The sequence below is a fragment of the Eleutherodactylus coqui genome, chromosome 1 (genome assembly GCF_035609145.1).
Source record: "Eleutherodactylus coqui strain aEleCoq1 chromosome 1, aEleCoq1.hap1, whole genome shotgun sequence".
NCBI classification, from domain to species: Eukaryota; Metazoa; Chordata; class Amphibia; order Anura; family Eleutherodactylidae; genus Eleutherodactylus; species Eleutherodactylus coqui.
In genome coordinates, this window is record NC_089837.1 from 249,317,753 (window position 1) to 249,341,399 (window position 23,647).

Sequence of the window (23,647 nt, forward strand, 5' to 3'; positions counted from 1 at the left end):
TTAGAATAAACCTCAGAGTCAACCTGCAGCCCAGCACAGTATACTTTCTTGCTTATAAATGGACACATACTTTTTAGTACAGACTGCAGTCTCCTTGGTTATACAGGAAGGAGGGAAATAAGCACATTGAGTTGGAAAGGGTAACTGCACACTTAAGCTGCTGCCGGAAAGAACCAAGAAGACTGTAGCTTGCAGTAAAAAGTACACTGAAAGAAGCAGTTTGTCAATTAGGCTAGGTAGAAATAAATACATAATGGAGTTTAACTCTGAATACACTAAACAACTGAGCTCACTCACCATGTAGTTTAAATGCCCTTTTTAATATCAGGTGAGAAAAAAACTTTGATTCATGTCAGAATGGCTGTCTAGTCAGCTTTGAACGCAAGTACGCCAGCTTCATCAGGTCTAATATCAATACAATAATGTCTGCAGTGTGAAGTCCCTCTTTAATTTATTTTAAAAGCAGATACTTTGTGAAACATTGTCCTAAACAGCACGTTTAATGCTTTTCAGTAGATGGAATCCAGCGCAATCTAATAATTCAAATTATCAGGTGAAACCCCTACACTAAAGCATTCAAATACCGAACATTTGTAAAAGGGAACATGCAAAGACATGATTGCACCAAAACTGCACATTAAGTGAGAATAGCAGGAAGTGATGAGTGCCTTTATGAATCAACATTCCTGAGGAGGAGAGAGGGGAGGAAAAATGTCTTTCCATTGTCACTATTAGTTTGCTGCTAAGGAATAGGAGTATTTTGCTTTAGAATTTATTTTCTTAATTGTGATGCAAGCCTCTAAAAGTGCAGAACGCCATTTCAATCTACAAGTTCAAGCAATGTCCAAAGCAATCATTAAATGTTAATCTGAAATAGAACGACATAGTAATTCCTGTCTGCAGATATATGGCACTACAGACAACGTAATTAATCCCACCCAGACAAAAAAAAACAAAACCAACCATGCATCCAAAGGCAAAATTAGAATTTAATTGTTCCGGAAAGAAAAAACACAAAAATAAAAAAAACAAAAACACTTTCATAAAAATAATTAGTATGTATATGCCAGCATTGCAAACATGCAAATAAATACACGTTCATAGCAAATCAGTTTTCCATTGTAACTGCAGCTGCCAGGTCACCAAACGCACAAAATTATACAGTCTCTCAGGTGTTTTCTGTTCTTATGAAGCAAAACCAGTTTAGGGTGCCTGTCCATGGGCGAATCACACCCTCTGAAGCTTTCCATAGCGATTGTTCCACTGCTATGGAAAGCGCTGACACACTGTCCACGAGCGGAGAATTGCGATTCTCCGCTTGCGGCGGGCAATTCGCAGCATGCTGCGAATTTCCCCGATTCTCCGCAGTCAACTTATCAGATAGGGCTGACCGGAAGAGAGTCAGCGGGATACCGCAACATCCGTGGACAGGGGGCCTAAGGGAACAAAAAAAGAAAAAAAGTAGATGCCAGAATACATGTATAGGAATATCTTTGTGACAGAGGTCTCTAAAGTAGGTCATAAATATACAGATTACAGAAATTGCAGTTTATCACTATCACACAAAAAAATTAAAGTGATCAAAAAGCTCCATGGACCCAAAAATGTTAAGCAAAATCTACAGTATATGCCCATTTACACAGAAAGCTGATCATTCAAAAATTGCTCAAACGGCAGTTTGAGTTACAGTTTTGAGCAATCACTTAGCTACTTAGAGTTTATTAGTGTGTAAATGAAGGTGGCCACTGTATGCAGAAGACTGCGGGAGCGCTGTCATCTGCATACAGCTGCTTTGTTCTCGGAGCCATCAGCTGGTATCCCGCTGAGAGCATAATGCGATTCTCCGCAGTCAGCCTATCTATTACATAAGGCTGACGGAGATCCGTCTGCCGACTCCTGCTCCCGGGCGGCGGCAATCTGCCGCGGGATACCGCAAACGCCCGTGGACAGGCAGCCTAAATTATGTCATTAAAAGAAAATACAGCTTGTCCTGCATAAAACAAGTCATTATATGCTAAGGTTGATGAAGAAAATAATATTTTTTTTGCTTTTGAAAGGAGACAATGAAGAAAGTGTAAACCAAATATTTTCAGCTGGCAAGCAGACTTTGCAGGCAGGCACCGAGGGAACCAGGAAGTGGCAAAGTATCGAAAACCAACAAAAAACACCACCACCCGTCTCCCTATCACCTGCCCTCACAGCACCATATGTTAGTTTATAGTGCCTTAGGCAGACGACAGGTTCCCTTTCCGGGAGGGATAGATGATGCATAGTAAGCGTGAGCAGGGAGGTAGGAATCCTAGTGTGGAAAAGCAGTTTAGAATTTTAGCCTGGAAAGGGCACTAAGGTTTGGATCATTTTTTAGGAAATGACAGTGTTCCTTTAAGTAAATATTATTGTATGTAACACTCCCCACAGTACAGCATCATAAACTAAAGTAATTGTGCTCTTGCGGGAGGAGACAGGGAGCTGGGATGTATCTTTTACACCCACTCCCAGGTTCCCGCTGTGAAGTCCATGCATACTCCAGAAACTATCAGAACATACATAAATTGCAATTCCACTTTTGGGGTATATTTGATCACATATAAATCTTGCAATGTACAGCATGTTGGTTTCACAACTGGAGCATTAAAAGCTCTCATTTGGAGGCAAATCTACCGCAACACTTTGCAGAACATGCAGGTTGCTCTGATGGATTGTTTTTTCAGGCAATAGAAAAAGGAGACCAATTAGAGGTGCTTTTCCTTTGTTAATCTGTCTTTGGATGTTTTTAACTGGTGAGGTTTTTGTAGTAGACTTAAAAGGGGCTGTCCCGCGCCGAAACGGGTTTTTTTTTTTTCCAACAGCCCCCCCGTTCGGCGCGAGACAAACCCGATGCAGGGACCTAAAAAAAAATCCGCACAGCGCTTACCTGAATCCCCGCGCTCCGGTGACTTCTTACTTACCGGTTGAAGATGGCCGCCGGGATCTTCTCCCTCGGTGGACCGCAGGGCTTCTGTGCGGTCCATTGCCGATTCCAGCCTCCTGATTGGCTGGAATCGGCACGTGACGGGGCGGAGCTACCAGGAGACGCTCTCAGGCACGAGCGGCCCCATTGAGAAAAGAAGAAGACCCGGACTGCGCAAGCGCGTCTAATCTGGCGATTAGACGCTGAAAATTAGACGGCTCCATGGAAACGAGGACGCTAGCAACGGAACAGGTAAGTGAAAAATTTCTGATAACTTCTGTATGGCTCATAATTAATGCACAATGTACATTACAAAGTGCATTAATATGGTCATACAGAAGTGTATAACCCCACTTGCTTTCGCGGGACAACCCCTTTAAGGGGAGTGTGGGTTTAATGGAGGATATGCCATGATGAAGGAAAGTCATTTCTGAAATGTGTAGCAACTCAACATGTGTACTATGCCCTGTATTTTAATGATGTATGAATACAGAAGGAAGTTTTAATGAAGTCCGGGCTGATGTTGGAGTTTTTCTTCTATCTCTGACAATTTGACTCCTTTCAGACCGCTATGTGCAAACTCTCTAGTTGAACTCTATGGCAGAGCATGTGCAAATTTTCAGATACTGCGTAGACTTCATGGGAGGAACCAGGGAGTAGGCAAGTATAAAAGATACATCCAGGTGCTCCCTGTCACCTCGCGGAACAGCACCATAATTTAGTTTATGGCGATGCTCTGTGATGATAGGGTCCCTTTAAAATGTCCACAAACGTATATCTTATTTGGAATATTGGCGTAGTCTCTTACTTCTCTTCCCTATCTTGATCGTAAGATAGGAAGAAAGAGCACAGCTTCTTTTTAATAGTCTGCGTTTGTCTATAACGGTACATCCATTTGCCGGAAAAGCATTGAATGAAGAATTACAGACACTGATTAAAGGTTATTTTCATTTCCAACAGAAGGTGTCATGATCAGCTGAACTCGGAGGGTCTGGGTTCGCTCTTTCTGGCAATCAGCTGCCAGGGAAAGCTACAGCCAGCCACATATTTTCCTTGCAGAAGTCATTGCCAGGGAGATGTAGTCCATGTAATAGTAGACTGCCAGGTCCAGCACGGCGCCTCTCATTTCTGGCATATTTTTGGGACGTAACATCCCTTCTATGACATCCATATGCCATATTAGGATGTATGGACAGAATTTGTTCTGATAAGAGAAACCCTTTAAAATAAACAGTTAGGCTGCTCTCACACAGGTGCCTGTAAACACGGCATGTTTTAAATGCAGCATTTTCAAAATAGCAATTTAAAATGTTTATTCACTGAGACAGTAGGGTTCTTATTTTATCTATATTTATTCACTGAAAAGGACCCACTAAAGAAATATCCTATATTATTTAAAAATTAACTTTTATTTATTCTGTTAAAAATAAAGACAAGAGCTTGTAGTGACACAAATTAATAACACCTCTATTTATTTTAAACAATGCGAATCCTGACGGTGTATAAAGACCTATATTGCTTCTTTCCTAGAGGTGTAGATATATATAGCCACCCTAATTATGGTCTGCTATAATGAGATACTTGGTCTCAATCGTGTATATTAGATGAAAATTATTTCAATTCAGTATTGTAAATCTCATATGTATGTATATTAATCATAGATTGCTAGGTGCACTTAGTTACGATACTTTTATTTACTTTTCTGTTCAGTCCCAAAATAATAATAAAAAAACCCGGCATCTATCTGAATTAGGCCGCCTGCACACAGGCGGAAATCCCGCGGCGGGATTTCCGCCACTGAAAGTATGCATAGGAGTGCATTACAATACGCACTCCTATGCAGACGGCCGCGGTTTGGCCGCACGAGATTTCGCGTGGCAAACAAAGCGCGGCATGTCCTATTTTTGTGCGGGGCTCGTACTCACCCGGCCGCCGGCTCCGGTCCGCGCATGCGCCGGCTGCGCGGCAGCCGGCACATGAAAGAGCCGGGGCCGCCAGGCGCGGGTGAGTACGCGCTCGTCCCTGCAGGCTCTCGGGTCGGGTCCCGCCGGCGGCCGGTGAGTGCGAGCCCCGCACAAAAATAGGACATGCCGCGGTTTGTTTGCCACGCGAGATGTCGCGCGGCCAAACTGCGGCCGTCTGCATAGGAGTGCGTATTGTAATGCACTCCTATGCAAACTTTCAGTGGCGGAAATCCCGCGGGAAATCCCGCCGCGGGATTTCCGCCCGTGTGCAGGCGGCCTTAGTCAATCTAACTGTCATGTTGAAAAACATTATAAAGTGCATAAATATATACAATGAGAGAATAAAAACCTGTGGTCTTTTAATACATTGTATACCTGTCATGATAATAGAGATAAAAAGCATGTGCACTATATTACATAAACCTGTAAAGTGAAAGGCAATGACAGCTTTCTTTCATGTGAGCGATGTACTCCGGAAAATAGGGAGAAATTGCACACATGCGCAGACTAGAACGGCACCCGAGAGGTCTTGTGATAATGACAGAGACTATCAGCGGTCATGTGATCGGAGCCTCCGGGAACGCCTCTCTACAGCTTGCGCGGCCATGATTGGTGCTGGGTAAGACGAGCCCCCTGCAGGGGAGGCAGGGCTATATGTATTTAAACCCTGGCAACCCTGCTCGTACCAGGTCTGTCAGAACACTATGGGACACTGATCCCAGCGGTTGTGTGTGAGCATGTGTGCGCGTGCGTGCGTCTGGAGGAGCATTATCAAGCTCCATGAAAAATAAAAATATATTTTCAGTAGAGCAAGCTTCTCCAAGAGTGACAGCAGCCAAACTGAGGTTTCGACATGCGTGCCTTGTACAATGTCGAACAGTCCCCCAATGTTCTTTATATAGTTTTCAGTTAAAACATCCATTTTTAGGAGTTGATTAATTTATAGCCATTTGAACTTCAATATAAATGCTTTACCTTTCCCTAAAATACAGGAAAATTTGGGGATGGTATAAGAAAAATTTGCATTTCTGCTTAATTTTATGATGTAGGCTGGTTTTAACATTTCAAGTACAAACCTGAATTAGGAGTTTGGGAAAGCTGTATAAAGGTTATGCTTGGTAACATCTTTGACTGAAGTAAAAAGGGGGAAGGGCAGATAAAATTCACTTTTGGCTGCTGCTACTACTCCACATTTCTTTTGACACTTCATGATCATAAACATCCAAAGTTATGCTATAATACATAAACCTCAAATTTAGTGAAATTACGGCAATTTCACATCCTCACTTCCCATTGGTGTGCACAGGGACCAGTTTTAGCAAAGTGTGACCCTATGTAAAATTAGAGTGTGGCCCCAAGTGCAGAATTATTATACTAAAAACAGTGACACTATCAGAAGACTGCATGCAGTAAGCGGCAAGGCTGATCTCCAGCTCTTCCCCGGGTATTGCTAGGATCTTAAAAGATCAGGGACACAGCCCAAAGGCATATGTTCCTATAAAAAAATAAAATAAAAAAAAAGGGATTTCTATACATATAGTTATCCAATTACACTATACCATGACCAAAAGTTTCAACCACCCAATGATTATATATTACCTCAAGACTGAAATTGAACAAAAAAACCTAAACAATCTAGAAAGATCATTACTACGACTATACAACTCCCAAATAACAATCGCTACACAAAAGACAACCTAAAATCGCCACACCATGACCACTACTTAGTGACTCCATATTACCATACTGTTACTGAATAAAAGCCAGTAATCAAAGAGCAATATTAATACCACTCAGTGGATATACAATGGTAGATACCAATTCTACAGAGGCACTTGACAGTATTGTAATCACTTATACAATTGCATTCTTTACTTTTCTCTTCTTTTCCTGAGACAAACTGCTATGAGAACATCTTCCACCCACTACTTGTGTCTGCAGAGTTTGCTGCCCACACATTTTGGCACCTCTCTTCTCCAGCACCCTCCCTACCCAATTCTGTGACTATTACCCCATTTGCCTTTACTTTTAGTAGCGGCTATGTTTGGCATAGCTGTCTCTGCCCCATTCAAGAGAATCGTACAAATCTGCAACACCCAGCACAGCTGATACTAGAAGTATGGCATTATGCAATATGAAGCCGTGTAAACAGTTAATTGGACACAATACTTCTAAAAGCACCACGGTCCTGCAAAGAGCTAATCACGGGAGGTGCAGAGACTAAAACCTACACGATCTAATATGGATGGCCTGCCCTTAGATTATTTTAAAGAACTGGATAATCCTATTTGAAAAAAGTTCTGCCAATTTCCCCCCACTTACAGAATACACTTAAAGGGTTATCCCACAAAAAAATTAATCACATAGCTACAGTATAGGTGATAATTCATCACTGGGAGTCTGAACATCGGGACCCATAGGTCTCATGCAAAACAGAGTACCCAGAGTCAGAGTAAAACGGAGTAGTGGTGTGCATATATGACCATTGCTCCATTCACTTTTTGTCCCCCAATGCATCTCTGGCTTTGACAGTCCCCAGATATTAATCCAGTAGTGCATCTTTGGGATGAGATAGAATGGCATGTCAGTACATCTATATTATTTTTGTGGCAACTGCACTGCAAGAAGCTATCCTGTCCACATGAACCAATATTCCTAGGAGCACAAATTAAACACCTGGTGAAATGTATGCCACAGCAAGATTACTGAAGCTCTGAAGGCCAAAAGGAGATACAACAGGCTACTAGATGGAAATCTCTAATAAACCGGCCATTCAACAGTCATCTGCTAATCAGGTAAGTCGTGAGTAATATATATCACACACACACTGATATACCCGGCTTCATCTGAGTTAATTTGGTGCAGGTGTTCACCGGTTGTTCGCACGGAAAATTTTGATGAAGTTATGAGGTCAGAGGAACTGAGGAGTAAAATATGTATATACATAGAGAAGCGTTTGGTACATGCAGTCTGCAGAGAATCTATGTCCCTCTGCAGAATATGCTACCCCTCTAATTCTCCTCACTTTACCCTTAAAAGGTAATGCCCCTTTTTATTCAAATTGAACCCCAGACTGGAGGTTGCAGCCCTTTCTTAGCCTTAATGGCATGCTCTATCCCTGCAGTCCATGGCCGCTTACTTATGTACTTTACAGTCTTGCAGTGTATGCACATAGAGGTCCGTTATATTCTCCTCAGTATATACATAGAGGTGAGGTAGATTCTCCTCATTATATGCACACAGGGGTCAGTTAAATTGATGTGCCAAATTTCACGGTTGTACAACACCAGGAAGTTACATTACATAGGGGTGCAGTTACTTTTGCAATTAGCATTGAATAATCAAGTTGTGACCCTTTTACTTTTCCTATTTAGGACCTAAAGAATGCTTGTGCCAAATTTCATGTTTGTACGATATTGGGAGGTTAGAGAACTAGTGGCGAGTCATGGCTTTCACCTTTATACACACAACCAAAAAAATAAATAAAATCAAGCACCTAGAAGGAGCTGTTGGAATCAAATGATACTTCATATGATTCTAACATTGATCTGAGTGATTGCAATATCAAAGCACGAGGATAACATTTATTGAAAACACTGGAAGGGAGGGTCTAGTATGCTGTTGTACCACCTCTAGTTTGGATGCAAGATGTAATACGGGCGTCGTGGAGGCATCCTACGGCATATCCGTCCACATTTGCTGTGACTGAGCTTCTAGATCATACAAACTCAGGCTGTTGAAGATGGCATCCCAGATGGTCCCATACATGTACTATTGGTGATAAATCTGGTGACCGGACAGACCACAGAAATGTGGCAATGTTGTGGAGACATTCCTATGACCCCTTGTGTGCTGCCGAGCATTATCCTACTAGGAAATTCCTGTTGGAAGCTGCCATGAGAGGCAACACATGTGGCTTCAGGATGTCCTGAACATATCGCTGAGCTGTCATTGTCCCTTGTACCACTACTAAGGGTGACCGACTCCCATATGTGATGGCCCCCCCCCCCCAGACCATCATACCAGCAGTGGAGGCAATTTGCTGCTCCACAGCAAAGGCAGGATTGAGGCAATCACCCCGAGGTCTCTAGATACAAACACGACCAGTGTCCAAATTAAATCTATGTTCATTGCTGAATACTACCCATTTCCAATCTATAGTAGTCTAGTTTTGCCGTTCACGTTGTAATGGCCCATAAATGGATCCTAAAAAAGCGCTTTTGCCATTATTTGTTGGCGTTTAATTTCTGTAGGCCAAGCAGGGGTTAACCTGCCCTGCAACTGAGCAATTAATCTGCCCGGCAACGAGTTTATTCTCATTGGCTGCTGGCAGATTCAGCTCTAATGGGGCAGCAGCACAGATGAGCGGAGCACCCTGATGAGCTGTAAAGCCGTGGGGTGACAGGAGCGAGGGCTTCCATGATTGGCGCGCTGGTTGCTATGCAACGCCAGAGCCCGCACGGGAAGTGAAACAACAACAAGTGTGTACAGGCAGTTTGTGTCAGTTAGTCGTTGGGGAAAACAGTAGTGAGAGGTCAATTCAGCCAAGTGTTACAGTGAGAGAGCAGAGAAGGATTTCTAGAGTCAGTTTGTGGAGGATATAGGAGAGAGAGGTCATTGAGAGAAGCGGGGAGAGTCAGGAAAGCAGTTGTATCATTATAATGAGTTAGTCGAGTGTCAGAGCAGAGCAGCAGTCGAGTGAGTACTGAGTTTTTAGTTGGAGAAGAGAACAGTTAACTAGTCAGTCTGAAGGGATAGTGAGTGAGGAGAGCAGCAGAGTTAGATGTAAAGGCCAATTTAGATGGGATGAGTGTCAGGCAAACAATGTCCGACACTCGTTCTCGAGCTGCTGCACGGGAGCTAGTATCGCTGACTCACAGCGGGGAGGCTGCAGGAGATTACACTCCTTGCGCTCCCCTGCCTCTCTCCATTGCCTTAACATGGCAGCCGATCAATAGTGGACAGTTATTTACACTGAGCAATCAACTCATCAACCATCATTTATGCAGCATGGATGATGAGCAGATCACTGATCGCTCAGTGTAAAGAGCAGCCGTCTAGTACTGAACGGCCACTGTGTTAGGTCAATGGAGAGGGGCGGGGGAGAGCGAGTAGAGAAATCTCCATCTGCCCCACTGTAAGCCAGCGATACTAGCAGGTGCAGGGACGAGTGTCCCGTCTAAATGGGCCTTTAATCAGTCAGAGACTCCATCTGATCGCACCCTATTGTCTGACTTGTCGTAGAGGATCCCTTGCACATTATTCATAAATCGTGAGTTTCATGAGCTTTGATAAAGATAAACCATAAAATAAATGCATTGGTCTTCAACTGTACACTGACGAATGATTTGCCTGATTTCACCTGAGAGGAAAAAACAACAATTCATTACATTTAATCTTAATCCTTGACTTTGTGCGATTTCATATTTTCTTCACACTCCACATTTTGTGCTATTCAGCACTGGCATCACAAATTATTTTAAATAACCACCCAATACCACCACAGAGAGGCCGATGAGGCTCTGCAGCAGACAGGGAGTCGCTCAGAAGCAGTAGCTGCAGCTCCGCCACCTCTACAACTCCTCCACTACAAAAGGAGGTGACAGTGGGTGGGTGTCAAAGGCAAAACACATAATGGGCGCCGTAAGACCGAATGTCCTTCAGCCAAGCCCCTGGAAATGGTTGAGACAGACATAGAGGCCTACAACTATGGCGCCACCTGTCTCTGGATGGCGGACAATGAAACAGTTGGAGCTGCTCGTACTTGTCAGATGAGTAGATGATCCTCTCTACTACTACTGGTGGTCTATCAAGGGCATCCTGAACCTGGTCACCTTCTGTGTGTGACCTCTCGCATCCACAGGTCCCAACACCTCCTAACAGTCTGATCAGAACGGCCCATATGGTGGACAATTCGTCGATATGACCATCCAGCTTATTGCATTCCAATAATGTGCCCCCTCTCAAACTCTGTTAAAGCAGAAAATGAGGTCCACTACACACAAGCAGCCTCTGGGAGCCTTTTTAATAATGTTGGAACCACCTGTAGGGCCTCAGATGGTATGACCATTCATCAAATCACCCCACAACTAATTATTTGTATATCTGCCTGAGATGTAACTGCATGCCGAGTTTTGGAGCAAAATGACAACTTGATTTTTTTCTTTTACAGTGAAATATATATATTATATACATACACATAATATATATATATTTATATTATATATAGCACATATATATATATATATACACACATATATATACATATATATACATATATATACATATATACACATATATATACATATATACACACACACACACACACACACACACACACACACACACACAAAAGGCTTACCAAATAAACGACTATTGCTAAAACCACTTGGAAGTGGTTTCTGACCATGATCTTACTGTGTTTTCAAAATGGCCACTTTTTTTTTTTCTTTTTAAATGATAAAACAGAAGTCTTTAAAAAAAAAAAATAGATAAAATTTCTAAGCTGCTAAAAAGAATTCGGGTCATTAAATGGCCACACCCTAAAATGGCTGCAGACAGCAATAACTGTTGTATTAACAATAACATACATCTCTTTTAAAAAGAGTTATCCACCTTGAAACGAACAGAAAATAAACTTTATTAAGCTCCAACATAGGATTCACTACAAGCACATTTCTGGACTTTGATGTTTGCACCTAAATATGCAAGCTAATTTTTCCGTTTCACTTCCCACTCTAGTCTTTAAACTGCCTTAATCTCCTGCCCTCGGATGTTGACTCTATGCGAGTAAAGGTCAGGGGTTAGAGAGAGACAGGCCTCAAAAGACTGAGACCATCAACTTCTGCCTGAAAGAATAATTTAAAAATTCAAATGACAAGTCTCTGCAAAAAAAAAAAAAAAAATTCTAAATATTTCACATTGTTTAAATGAAAAGAAATCTATCCTGCATATTGAATGCCTGAGCGCATATACAACAGCACTTACTGCACGTTAGTAAAGACTGTCTTTACTGTGCCGACTACAGTAGTTTGGCCAATCACCGATTAACTTGTAAGCTGTTGTTAAAGCAGCTACTGTACAACGGATATGCGAGTCTTCAAAAGGAAGTGCCAGATGACTTGAAAGCTGGAACACTGTAGACTAGGTACGTTTTCTTTTCCTCTAAGCACTGCATATAATTACAGCAAAGCTGCTCAAAATTGTATTTAAACTATATAGCATTAAACCGCGTCTTAATGCAAATGTTCAGTATAAAACAGATTGAATACTCGCTGCATAAATTTAACTCTTAAAAGGCAGTGCATCTGCCACAGCAGTCCTGATGAAATATGGAGTTCTAGCTATTTTGTCCATTGAATCATTTGCATCTGCAAACAATGCACCAGCAGCATCTTCAAGAAGCGAAGCAGATGCTGTTTTCATCAACTGAAGCCATCAGTGCTTAAAAACCAATGGTTTCAAAACGTTTGGAGAAGCCTTGTCACCACATTAGATTCAAGGCCAACAAGTGGGTAGATTTGAATAAATTTATGAGCCCAACAAAAGGATTAAGATAAAACACACTGCTTTACCAGTCAACCCAGACTAAAATGCTACTTTAAACTGTGCTCTGTAACATTTTATGTCAATATCATGTTCAGAAATAACTCAGTCTGTTACAAATGGCACGGAAATGGGCATGCATGTATTTTTATATATTCGCACATCTCTTGTTTCCTTGCAGCCGATTAGTTGCTGATTGGCTATGAAAAATATGCATTACAAATCCACAACTTTAAATACAGTGCATCCACAAGGCAGGAATCGCTGCTGGGTATTAGAACCGAGAAAAAAATAAATTGAAATCTAGATTAAAAGGGGTCTTACGCAAACAGATTATAAATTGCAGAATCCGCGTTTGCCGTCCGCACGGTGGATCTGCAGCAAAACACAAACATTGGGAAAGGTATGAACTTTCGATTTTCCTTCACACTTCCAGATACAGGTTGCATATTCTCAGAGCGAAAGAAAAATCGCAGCATGCTAGATTTTGCCGCGGATGGCCTCCATTGCGTATTTGATGTGGGTACCCGCGTGATCACTTAGTCAAGGCGAAAAAAAATGCAAACAATTCGAAAAAAAACCCACTGTACACGGTCATCCGCAATAGAGAAATCAGGCACGCAAGGTGACCGTCCAGGCTCACAGCCGGAATCTGCTTCGGGCCTACGGCATGCGGAAACCAACCCGTTTGTGTGTGCCTGGCCTTAGAGAGGCTTTTCAGGACTCCAGTACTGATGACCTATGCTTAGGATAGGTTATTAGGTCATTGGTGAATACACCCCGCCAATCAGCTTTTTGAGGGGGGGCGAGCCATTTGGCCTCATCACTGCTTGCCATGCACAGCGGCGGCGGCCTCTAGTATAGCAGCTGAATCCCATTCACATGAAAGGGGCTAAGCTGCTCTCAGGCCATGTGATAAATGAACCCAACACCACTGGCCTGAGAAAAGGATGCAGTGCTCACCCAGGCACTACAATCCCTCTAAACAGTTGATCATCAGGGTTCCAAAGTGGCAGACCCCCCACAAATCAAATACTGATGACCTATTTTTAAGGAAACCGTTATCAATATTGGATTCCTGTTAAATACCATTGTTTCTCTAAACTTTATCATTTTATAAAACAGCCTACAAGTACAGCGAAGGTTTACAGATCACAATGCCCTAGCACAGGGTTAAAATATACCCCCTATTTAGACCTTGTTCACACTGGTATCCGTCTCCATTTTTATGTAGTTCATTAAATTCCATGAAGAATCTGTTGTAAAAGTTTTAAATGGATGCCATTGATTTATAATGGGTTCAATAGTTGTCCATTTAACTTTTTTAATGCAGGATTGAAAAGTGCAACATACCATGGTATTCTGGCATTCCAAGTCTCGGAAACCAGACCAAGTAACAACAAGAGTAAATAAAGCCTTGGTGTACACGCTGCACTTTGTTTTTTAAAATTACAAAGTTATAATAGTGTAAACATAAAGGTATCATATCATAGCAACATCCAATTGTCTTAATGTAGAAATAATACCAGTTCTAGAAAATCACCAACATGGCATCACAGTGTCTGAATAATAAAATAACAAATTTGCATACACATATATAGAAGTGCCACTGTGGGTGTCGTTTCTCCTCAAGGAGAGCACCTAGAAGGTGAGCAAAGAGGCTGAAGGCCATCCATGCTCCTCTGGGAGATATGCAAATAAGGAAGATGGCATAATACCTCTGCAACATTCCTGCAAGCCAATGTTAGACTCTTTAGACAAGCCTTATAACAATGATTGGGAATTGAAAACCAAGCCAGAATCCATTCATAGACAGCTGTTTCAGCATCTTCCCATTAGCCCAGGGTTCAGACCCTTATGGAGGTCATAAAAGGCCACTCGTGGAAATTAAAAAAAATTAATAAAAATTCCCTTGTCTATTAGCTCGTGTGCAGGTTTAATTTAGAATCAGAATCAGCTCTGCCTTATATTTTGCTGTGGGATCATTCATTAAAAGATTTATAACTTTTCTAAGACACCTCACGTTACTGTTCCTGGTCCAAGTTTCCCCCTTTATCTGCAGGTTTTACTACAATATTTTAATCTTTTTCTAGTTCATGAAGGGCCTTGTTAAATTAGATGTGCAAGTTAGTAACACTACAGATAATTTCTCCAGTTCACCACATACAACCTTTATGAACCAGATACTACAGTCAGTCCCCAGTCAGTAGCATTTTAGTTCTCAAGCATTTAATACTCAAATAATTAAAGAAAAATCGAAAATACATTTACCTGTGGCTAATCATTTTTGCAGCCCAAGACACAATATTAACCAGTTTAGGACCAGGCACTGTAAATTTATGGCGCTGGACCTGGGCTTAAAGCACCGCCATATGTAAAATTACAGCGGCGCTTTAAGCCTCCTACTCTGCAATCAATCAGAGGCAGGAACGGGTTTATCAGCTGTTAGTGACAGCTGATAACTCGGAGAAGGCAGGAGGGGTATTTAACCCTCTCGCCAACCAAAAACGTCGCTATAAGCGCCCTGTAATCCAAAACCACACATATTATATATCAAAATGTCCGAAACAAAAAATGAGGAATCCAGTCCCACACTTTATTTTAGTGTAAATATACTAATTAAAATAACATCTTTTTTTTAGCTTTTTACACCAAAAAAAAAAAAAAAGTCAGTGAAAGTTTTTTTTTTAAATAAAAAAATAGCCCTACGTGTCATGGAAAAAAAAAACACAGCAAAAATAATTTTGATAGCTAAAATAAATAAAAAGGGGGAGTAAAACCACCACATGGGTTCTGGTCCTTCAGCTACAAGACAGCCTGGTCCTTAAGGGGTTAAACAAACAAAAGTAGTTATATGGCAACTTTAAATTAAATCCCAAAGAATCTGAGAATACAAATTTATGACGGTCTTTGACACTTTTAGCACAAGACTAAATTTGTTAGAGGGATTTAGGTTCTGCTAAAACATCTAAGGAATCTGGTCCAGAGATAAAGGGGGCATCAGGTCTCTGAAGGTACATCAATTGCGGCAAAATTTTTACACTATCTCCAAACTTTTATCCAGTAATGTTCTTTTGTGTGTACGTAATATAATGTGTGTTTCTTTAGATACATTGTTATATCATGCTTGAAGAATGCTAAATGAGTCTCAAAAGCTGGCTGTTTAACCATTTCTATTGCTGGTTTGCCATTAACAAAACGTTTACTACAAGATTAGATTAGTTCCTCTTATTAAAAGCATGAAGATTTTTTTCCCTTCGGGCACAAAATGAACGGAACTAAAAACAGAAAGTCATAGCATGGATGTGAACCCAGCCTAAAGTACATACAGTGGAAATGCTGTGAAATCTCCACAGCGGAAAATTCTGCAGCAACATCTGAAGCATTTCAGCAAAAGTCAGTGTCAAAAGCCACACCATTGGCACGGACTTTGACTTGAAATCAGCTGAAGCTGATTTTAGAAGATAACGCACTCCCCCTTACTTCTGAAGTTTTCGTGCTCTGTGTTTCCCACTTCAGGCACCCGGCAGCCTCTAGTGAGTGCAGCACTGCTGGTCAACTGATGGTCATTTGAGGCCGCCAGATGCACAGTGAAGGAATCAATGAGTGCGCAAAAGCTTCGGAAGGAAGGGGGAGCATCTTATTTTCTGAAATTAGATGCGGAAGCGTAGACGATTTGGAGTCAGAATTTGCATCAATCGTGCAGATTTTTACTCAGTTTTGGATGCACAAAGGTTGTGGAATTTCATTGGAATATAAAATACTGAATTTGTCGTGGCCTGCCTGTTCAGCCCCTACAGGATTGTTTGGTGGTGTTCATTTATAAAGTGCTAGCCTTTTGTAGTGACCTAGTACATCATCCTGGTCCCCTCCATAAATGCCATATATGTTTGTCTTATGTGGATGCACTGTGCAAACCTGTCTTGTCATTTCCAGTATGTGTGTTGCACAGCTGCAGTGCTCAAGAGGTTGACTTTAATAAAATCCAAGTCTGTGTGTAAATGTATCATGTTTGTCATGTCACACGGTATGAGAGAAGGTATAAATAGAAGTGATTGAGAGGGGGAAGGGGTCTTGCATCTTGTCTGCTACTCAAGTTTCACCTAATACAGAGTCACATTGAAACACCTTCAGGTTCCTAGTGGAGAAGATGGAAAAGGAGGAAGAGATTTTCCTGTGATTTCTGAATTCTGGATGTGAGTGGAGAGGTACTAGCTCTCTGTCTAATTTTTTCTACGCGGCCATCCAGAGCCAGGATCACCACATAAAAGGTATACCCGTTAACTGTCACACCCATGCGTCTTTGTGTCAGGGTGGAGGTACTGCAAGAGAATAATCTTTACTACATTTGAAAAAGTCATTTGCCTGCACTGTCAAATCTTACTGAACTGCCTTGTGTAATCTGTTAGAGTTTGCAAGTAAAAGATTATTCCGGGCCCTAACCGTTCCTAGGAACCCGTGGTACTCAAAGACTGTCTGTCTGCATTTATTCTCCGCCAAAGGTCATGCCGATGTGTAGGAGCGGTGGCATCACCCATGACAACTACAACACCATTTTCCTGTATTATTGGCATTCCCTATCATAGGGGTGTCTTTGGTGGCATGCAGTAATACTCTGGCCTTGATGGTGTGTCATCCGTCCAAGAAAGGAGATTGGCAAGTGCCTCCATGACAACCCATCACTTTACCCTCCCAGCTTCCCACGTATGTCAGGTGTCCGGGGTCTCCCTATGGGATGCTGCACTACCTTGAGATTTGCCACATCACAACATTTTAAAAAGTGGAGAGTGGCATCTAACTACGTATAATTTTCACAGGACATGTTGCTGTAAAGACCTAATGCACACGGGCGTATTTGCACTGCGGGAACCAGAGCTCCGGATCCCGCAGCAAATACAGCCCCTAGAACATGCATTGAAAAATGCATTTCCATACCCATGAGTGGAAATCAATTGCGATATTACACTCGTGGGGTGGAAATCGCAGCAGGTACTATTTCCAGATGGCACATCCACAGCGCAGAGTGAAGGCGCCGGACAGATAAGCCGGAGGTCACTGCAGGGTCGCATCCCGCTGCAAGAATCCCGCAGTCGGAATCCGACCCGGCCGTCTGCATTCGGCCTCACTGTGCTCATTGTTTTCTGGGTGTTGACTGGCAAAGTTTGACATATCAATAAGGAAACCATACCAAAGTTAGACTTAAAAGCTTAAAAATTTCATGTTTGGGTTTTACCCAATTCCTAGAAAGTATCATTTTACATTAAAGCCACATTTTAAACAAATGGTGTCCTTATCTAGATAATTAATAGAGCAATTAGTAGCCTTACAGTAAAGCAGTGGCATAGATGTGGAAGAACAAAGCCACATAGGTAATAATAGAGAGCTGAAGAACAAATGACAAATATATGCCAAGTCTCTCTTGTTTTCTGTCACAATCACAGGCATTGCTATAGGGAATTAAGTATTTGCTCAATATATACACAAAGCAGTCAGTGTCAAAACATCTAACAGTCGGTTGGTGGCTGTGGTGTTCAACATCTTGTCTATTTTCAAAAGCATCCATTTTATCCGAGGGCCTTGCGATTACCTCCCGTTACTTAGCAACACAAGCACCGAGAACTAAAAAGCTCTACCTGACACGGCGGATCACGCAGGACCTGCATTTTCTCGTTGCCAAGCAACTTCCACATTATACTATCTTTTGGAGATGCTGCACTAAAAATTTCAGGACATAATATGTCTAACAGAAAGTAGAAAGAATGTCTCAATGGGTCATTTTTTTTAATTTTTTTTTTTTTTTTTAAACCTGGTCTTTCCATGGATTTATACTGTATTTTTAAGCCATCTAAACCAAAATCTTTAACCCCCTAGTGACGAAGCCTGTATGCGCCTTAGTGACAAAGCCAAATTTTGGAAACCTGACTGTCACTTTAATATAGAATAACTCTGTAAATGTTTTGCATATCCAAGTAATTCTGACATTGTTTTTTTCGCCACATGTTGTACTTCATTTAGGTGATAGAAATAGACCAATAAAATTTGTGTATATTTATTATAAGTGCCAAAATTGGGAAAATTTTGAAAACAAACGGTCATTTTTTTCACATTTTCAACTGCAATGTCAAATATATGCAAACCTGTTGTACACATTTTTGATAAGATATATATTTCCATTTACTTTATTCTGGATGCACTTTTGAAAAACTTGGAGTTTTTTGTAATCATTTAGGAGATGTACAAATGTAACAATTATTAACATGTTGCGGAACATTCTCTTTTCCTATACCAAGCCAAGATTACAAAGGCTCATAGGTGTCAGTATGATAGATACCCCCACAAATGACCCCATTTTAAAAACTACACCCCTTAATGTATTTACTGAGGGGTGTCATGAGTATTTTGACCCCACAGTTTTTTACATAAAAATCTTTTATAAAATAATCTGTACAAATGACCCCATTTTGAAAACTAGACCTCTTAACCAATTCATCTAGAGGTGTACTGCCTATTTTGACAACACAGTTTTTGAATGAATCTAAGCAAAGCAGAAGGAAACTTATGATTTTAATTTTTTTGGCAATTGTGTAATTTTAAAAAGTTTTTTTTGTTCAGCACACACATGAATGAAGGCTTTCACCCCAAAACGGATACCCCCGTTTGTCGTGTGTTCAGAAACATACCCATTGTGGCCCCAATCTGCTTAATGGACACATGACTAGGCCTGGAATGGAGGGAACACCAATTGAATTTCAGGGCACAACTGAATAAATTCCAGACCCCTTTGCTCCCTTGTAGAGCCATAAGACTGCCAAAACAATAGAACACCCCCCCCCCAACACACACACACACACACACACACACACGTTACCCTAGTTTGAAATCTAGACCCTTTAGCCCATTTACCTAGGTGTGCACGGAGCATTCTGACTCCACGTGTTTGCAAAAATAATAAAGCAAGTGAAACATGCATACAATTTCATCTTTTTCACAAATGTATCACTTTCATGACAGTTTTGTTTCATGTAGGGAAAAACTGGGGAGACGCACCCCAAATGTTATAGCAGTAGTTCTTCTGTGTTCAGCAATACCCCCATCGTAGCCCCAATCTGCTTACTAGACATATGACTAGGCCTATAATTGAGGGAACACCCATTGGAATTCAGGGCACAACTGAATGCTAGGCCTCATTGCTCACTTGTGCAGAAAAAAAAAATTTGACTCCCTAAAAATAATCCCCTCCCCTTTTTTTTGGCATTCCCTAAACAGGGGTAATCACAGAGTCCTGGTTTGGATGGGCACACGAGGCAATAAAATCAGGTATTCTTCCCTTCTCCCTTGCTTGTTGCAAACCAGACACTTTTTTTGGAGGTATTTTTAGTCCTCAGTGGCAGGGATGGGGCTTAGAAAATGTTGCTCTGTGAGCCTTCGCACCTTAGACTGTAAAGATTCCTGGGGTGTGGTGGGCTCAAACAAAAGGTGCTAAACAAGCTGCTCCTGGAACTGCAGGAAGCTTAGTGTTCCCCAGGATATCTTCTAAATGATGTAGGCATTATATGTAGCGATCTGAATCAGATATACCAGGCCCTGAAACTTACACTTCACCAGATATGGCTAAAGCACCTGGTTGGATAGATCTATGCCAGCCATAAATTTATCGTTAGCCATGAGACAGGTTTTCTTTTCTCTGTTGCCGCCCCCCCTCTCCCTTATAACAACGGAGGTGTATGCATGTACGGTCCATAGCATATAGGCATCTTTCCTGTCACCCCACTTTACGGCAAGGGGTCACTTGCCAGTGCATATGACGTTCCCCCTCCTCCCACCTTTTACACTCGCCTGGACACCAGGGATTGTGGGAATCCCACCCTATTTTTGTGTACTGCAGGCCCCGGTATTTGCGTCGCATAGGGCTTTATAAAGTTGGAGACTGGTATAATAATTTTTGATATACACATGGCAGTTAAAGGTATATGAGTGGTGGTCCCTGCCTTCATAAAAAAATTTTTTAAAAACCCCACAGGTATAGCCTGTTGTGCTCTTGCACACTTTGTATAACTTAACGCCATACCTGACGTGTTTATAGGGTATGAACTGGCGGCATGATAGGCAGCCCTTAAGGCTCATTAGAGGCTTGTCCACAGACACATTTTTAATTGGGGTGTATATATTTTTAAAAGAATCTTTTTACATGGATATTAGGGGCCTTAGTTTACATAACATGTCATACACAGGGGCATTTCTTGGGGAGGATTTGGGTATTCTAGGCAAAATGGAAAAATCGCATTATATTTTCAAATAGTTGTCGGGGCATTACTGACGCAGTTACAGGGATTGCGTGAACACCAGTAGTGGACCAGTAGGACAATTCCCAATAATTTTTTAATCTCTGGGATATTTGCGGTGGTCCACGTTCTGGATTACAAAGAGGTGGGGTGCTTGATAATGTGCGCACATACACATCAGATTGCTTTAAAAAGGGGTTCTGTCAGGAAAAAATAAATAAATTTTATACCTCACCTTACCAGGCCGTTCACCACAAACCCGCTGCCCTCCTGATGTTCCGCCGGCAGGCTTTTTATCACAGGGCAGAAGCTGGCAAAGTGCCAGCTTCTGTCGCTGTTCTGACCGCTGATGGACGGCAAGTACTACCGCTCGGGTCAGTGGTCGATGCGTCACAAGTGACGCGTCGCCCACTGATTGGCCTTGCAATGTCTAACCTCTGAAGTCCTCGAAGAATCGATGGCGAGCACGCTTGTGTACTTGCCGTTAACTCTCCGAGAACGTCAGAGGTTAGATGCGGCCAGGTTGGTGTCAGCGCACAAGAGCCACTGGGAGATAACCCCTCATGTGACAATGGACGGAAGAAATACAACGGGATTAGGCAAGTTTACTTTGTTTTTTTTAACTCTTCTTTCCACAGGTTAGACTCTACAGGGATGCATGGCAGGATGCAGGAGAGTCTAATTTTTTATTTTTTTATTTTGCTGATAGAACCCCTTTAACTCCTTAATGCAATTGGTTTAGACCATAGCTTTCCTTGGTAACTGTTAACTCCAGATTTTGCCTAAATACGGAGTAGTTTAATATTGATATTAATATGGTATACAAGATAGTATGTAAAGTGCATACAAATGGCATTAAAGCTTTTCAGTGTTTCTAGAAGACAATTCCGTTCATCCCAAACAAACAAAATGGCTAGTAATATTACCCACCATTACAGTCTAAACTGTACACTATTGTGTTAAGTTAAAGGGATTGTCAGGTTACCAAACATCCCTTTAATAAGGCTTTATGTAATAAAATACTCTAACAATCATGCCTCAGTACTCATACACACTTAATATCCGTATAGAAATGCAGAACTGTTTATACTAACTACATTAAAAAATTGCAAGGTTCTTAAAGTACAAGTTAATCAAATTCGTGTGCGTCCATCCACAATGTCAAGGTGAACCTTAATGGATGTGTACCCACATCTACAGACACCTCTCTTTGGGCTAAAAAGCCTCTACATGGATGAGAAACCTGGATACCTAACTATATATTCTAAAATGCTGCAGTGTTTCAGAAAAAAAAAAGCATACTTTAAAAAGTCACTTAGAGTGAGGTTAGGAGTCACTGAGGTGTGGCCACTCTGGCTTCTTCCCACTCAGATCAGATAGATTGACAGGTCTCTCCCCATTTAAGTATAGAAGAGTATATCTAGCCAGCCCATATGACTCCAAAACCTGTTACGAGCAGCTAAAACACCACAGCACTTCAGAATCTTGAGAATAAAAACAAATGACTGCAATTGTAGTGCCCGTGGATAAGGCAGCATGAACCTAGTGACAGGTTCACTTTAAATAGAATTCTGCAAACCAGTATCCAAATTATTTAATATGAAAAGTGAATGTAAAGATCACATGTATGAGAAAGTAACGGCTGTTGATGACTACTTCCTAAGTGTCGACAACAATCTAACTTGCTTTTAAATGTGGTTTCACAGAAGGTCATTAGAAAATAAATTCATATACCTATCGCCCTTTGGTTTTCGCTTTTGAATCATTTTTCCCTTGGGTCTTCTTTCACTTCCTATGCAGGGACTCCCTCCTGGACCAGTTACCCGTAATGACTCAAGGCCTTTGGAAGATTTCTTAAATGTGAATTCTACCGGCTCTCCTTCTTTAAGACTTCTAAAACCTTCCATATAAAGTTTGCTCTGCAACATAACGACAAAAAGAAAAAAAATTATATATATGTATACACGCACATACTTTTAAATTGAAACTCCACTCAGTAGTTAACAATTCTGAGAAACCTGCAGCTACCCCAGTATTGCTCACCCTCATGTCACACTAGCGTAGGTTAGAAAATTGATATACAGAATTGCTTGGAGAGCACATCATAAAAGGAGGTCACACAGCTAGTGGCACTCAATTTAGGCTTGGGGTTTATACTGCAGCTGGTGCTGAATGGGAAGGGAGGTTATACACGCTGTGGCTAGCATTGAAGGGGAAAGCACATAGTAGCAAGTAATGTAGTACACTCCATACCTTTTACTATCTTGCTTTGAAAGAGCATAGTTCATCTTAAAGCTAATTCTGCAACAATTGAGGCATGCATTATACTAAGCAATGTAGCCCCCATTCAAAAATGAATAGTCAATGGAGTTTTGAAACCTTCAGTGTTCCTGTATTTTACAGAAGGGGTGCTTTATTAATAGATTAAAACAGATTTGTCACCAAAATTTGCTGGCCCATGCAAGGGTAGCATATTGTATGGACAGTTCCATACCCCCATTAGTCAAAACAGCAGAGGAAAATTGTGTCATTTGGCTAACAGAAGAGATGAAAGAATGCAGTGGAGTCTAGCAGACTGCTGTATTTACATTGATACACAGCATCCTGTCAATCACCACTGACAAAACCTATAGCCAGTAGAGCAAAATGTAATTGTTCTCATTACGGGAAACCAAGTAATCTTGTAGATATACTACCTTGTAATTGCTAACCAAACGCTTGAGAAAGAACCCTGAGTAGATCGGAAAGCTCGCTATAATATCATGTATTTTGTTAGCTATTAAAAGGTATATCTACAAGATTACTTGGTTTCTCTTGCTGGGAACAATCACCTTGCACCATTGGTAGGCATGGGGAGAAATAGAGAGCGCTCTTAGGGATACTGCGGATTCAGTTGTTGTTCCGCT

General features: G+C 41.4%; 1 protein-coding gene across 1 annotated transcript in view; it reads right to left on the minus strand.

Annotated features, from left to right (window-relative positions):
• LIN28B (lin-28 homolog B) overlaps nt 1-23,647 on the minus strand; it is a 70,288-nt gene that overhangs the window by 7,463 nt on the left and 39,178 nt on the right. Inside the window, exon 3 of the mRNA XM_066608060.1 lies at nt 22,476-22,660. Within this exon, the coding sequence (XP_066464157.1) occupies nt 22,476-22,660 (185 nt within the window). The remainder of the gene's footprint in view (nt 1-22,475; nt 22,661-23,647) is intronic.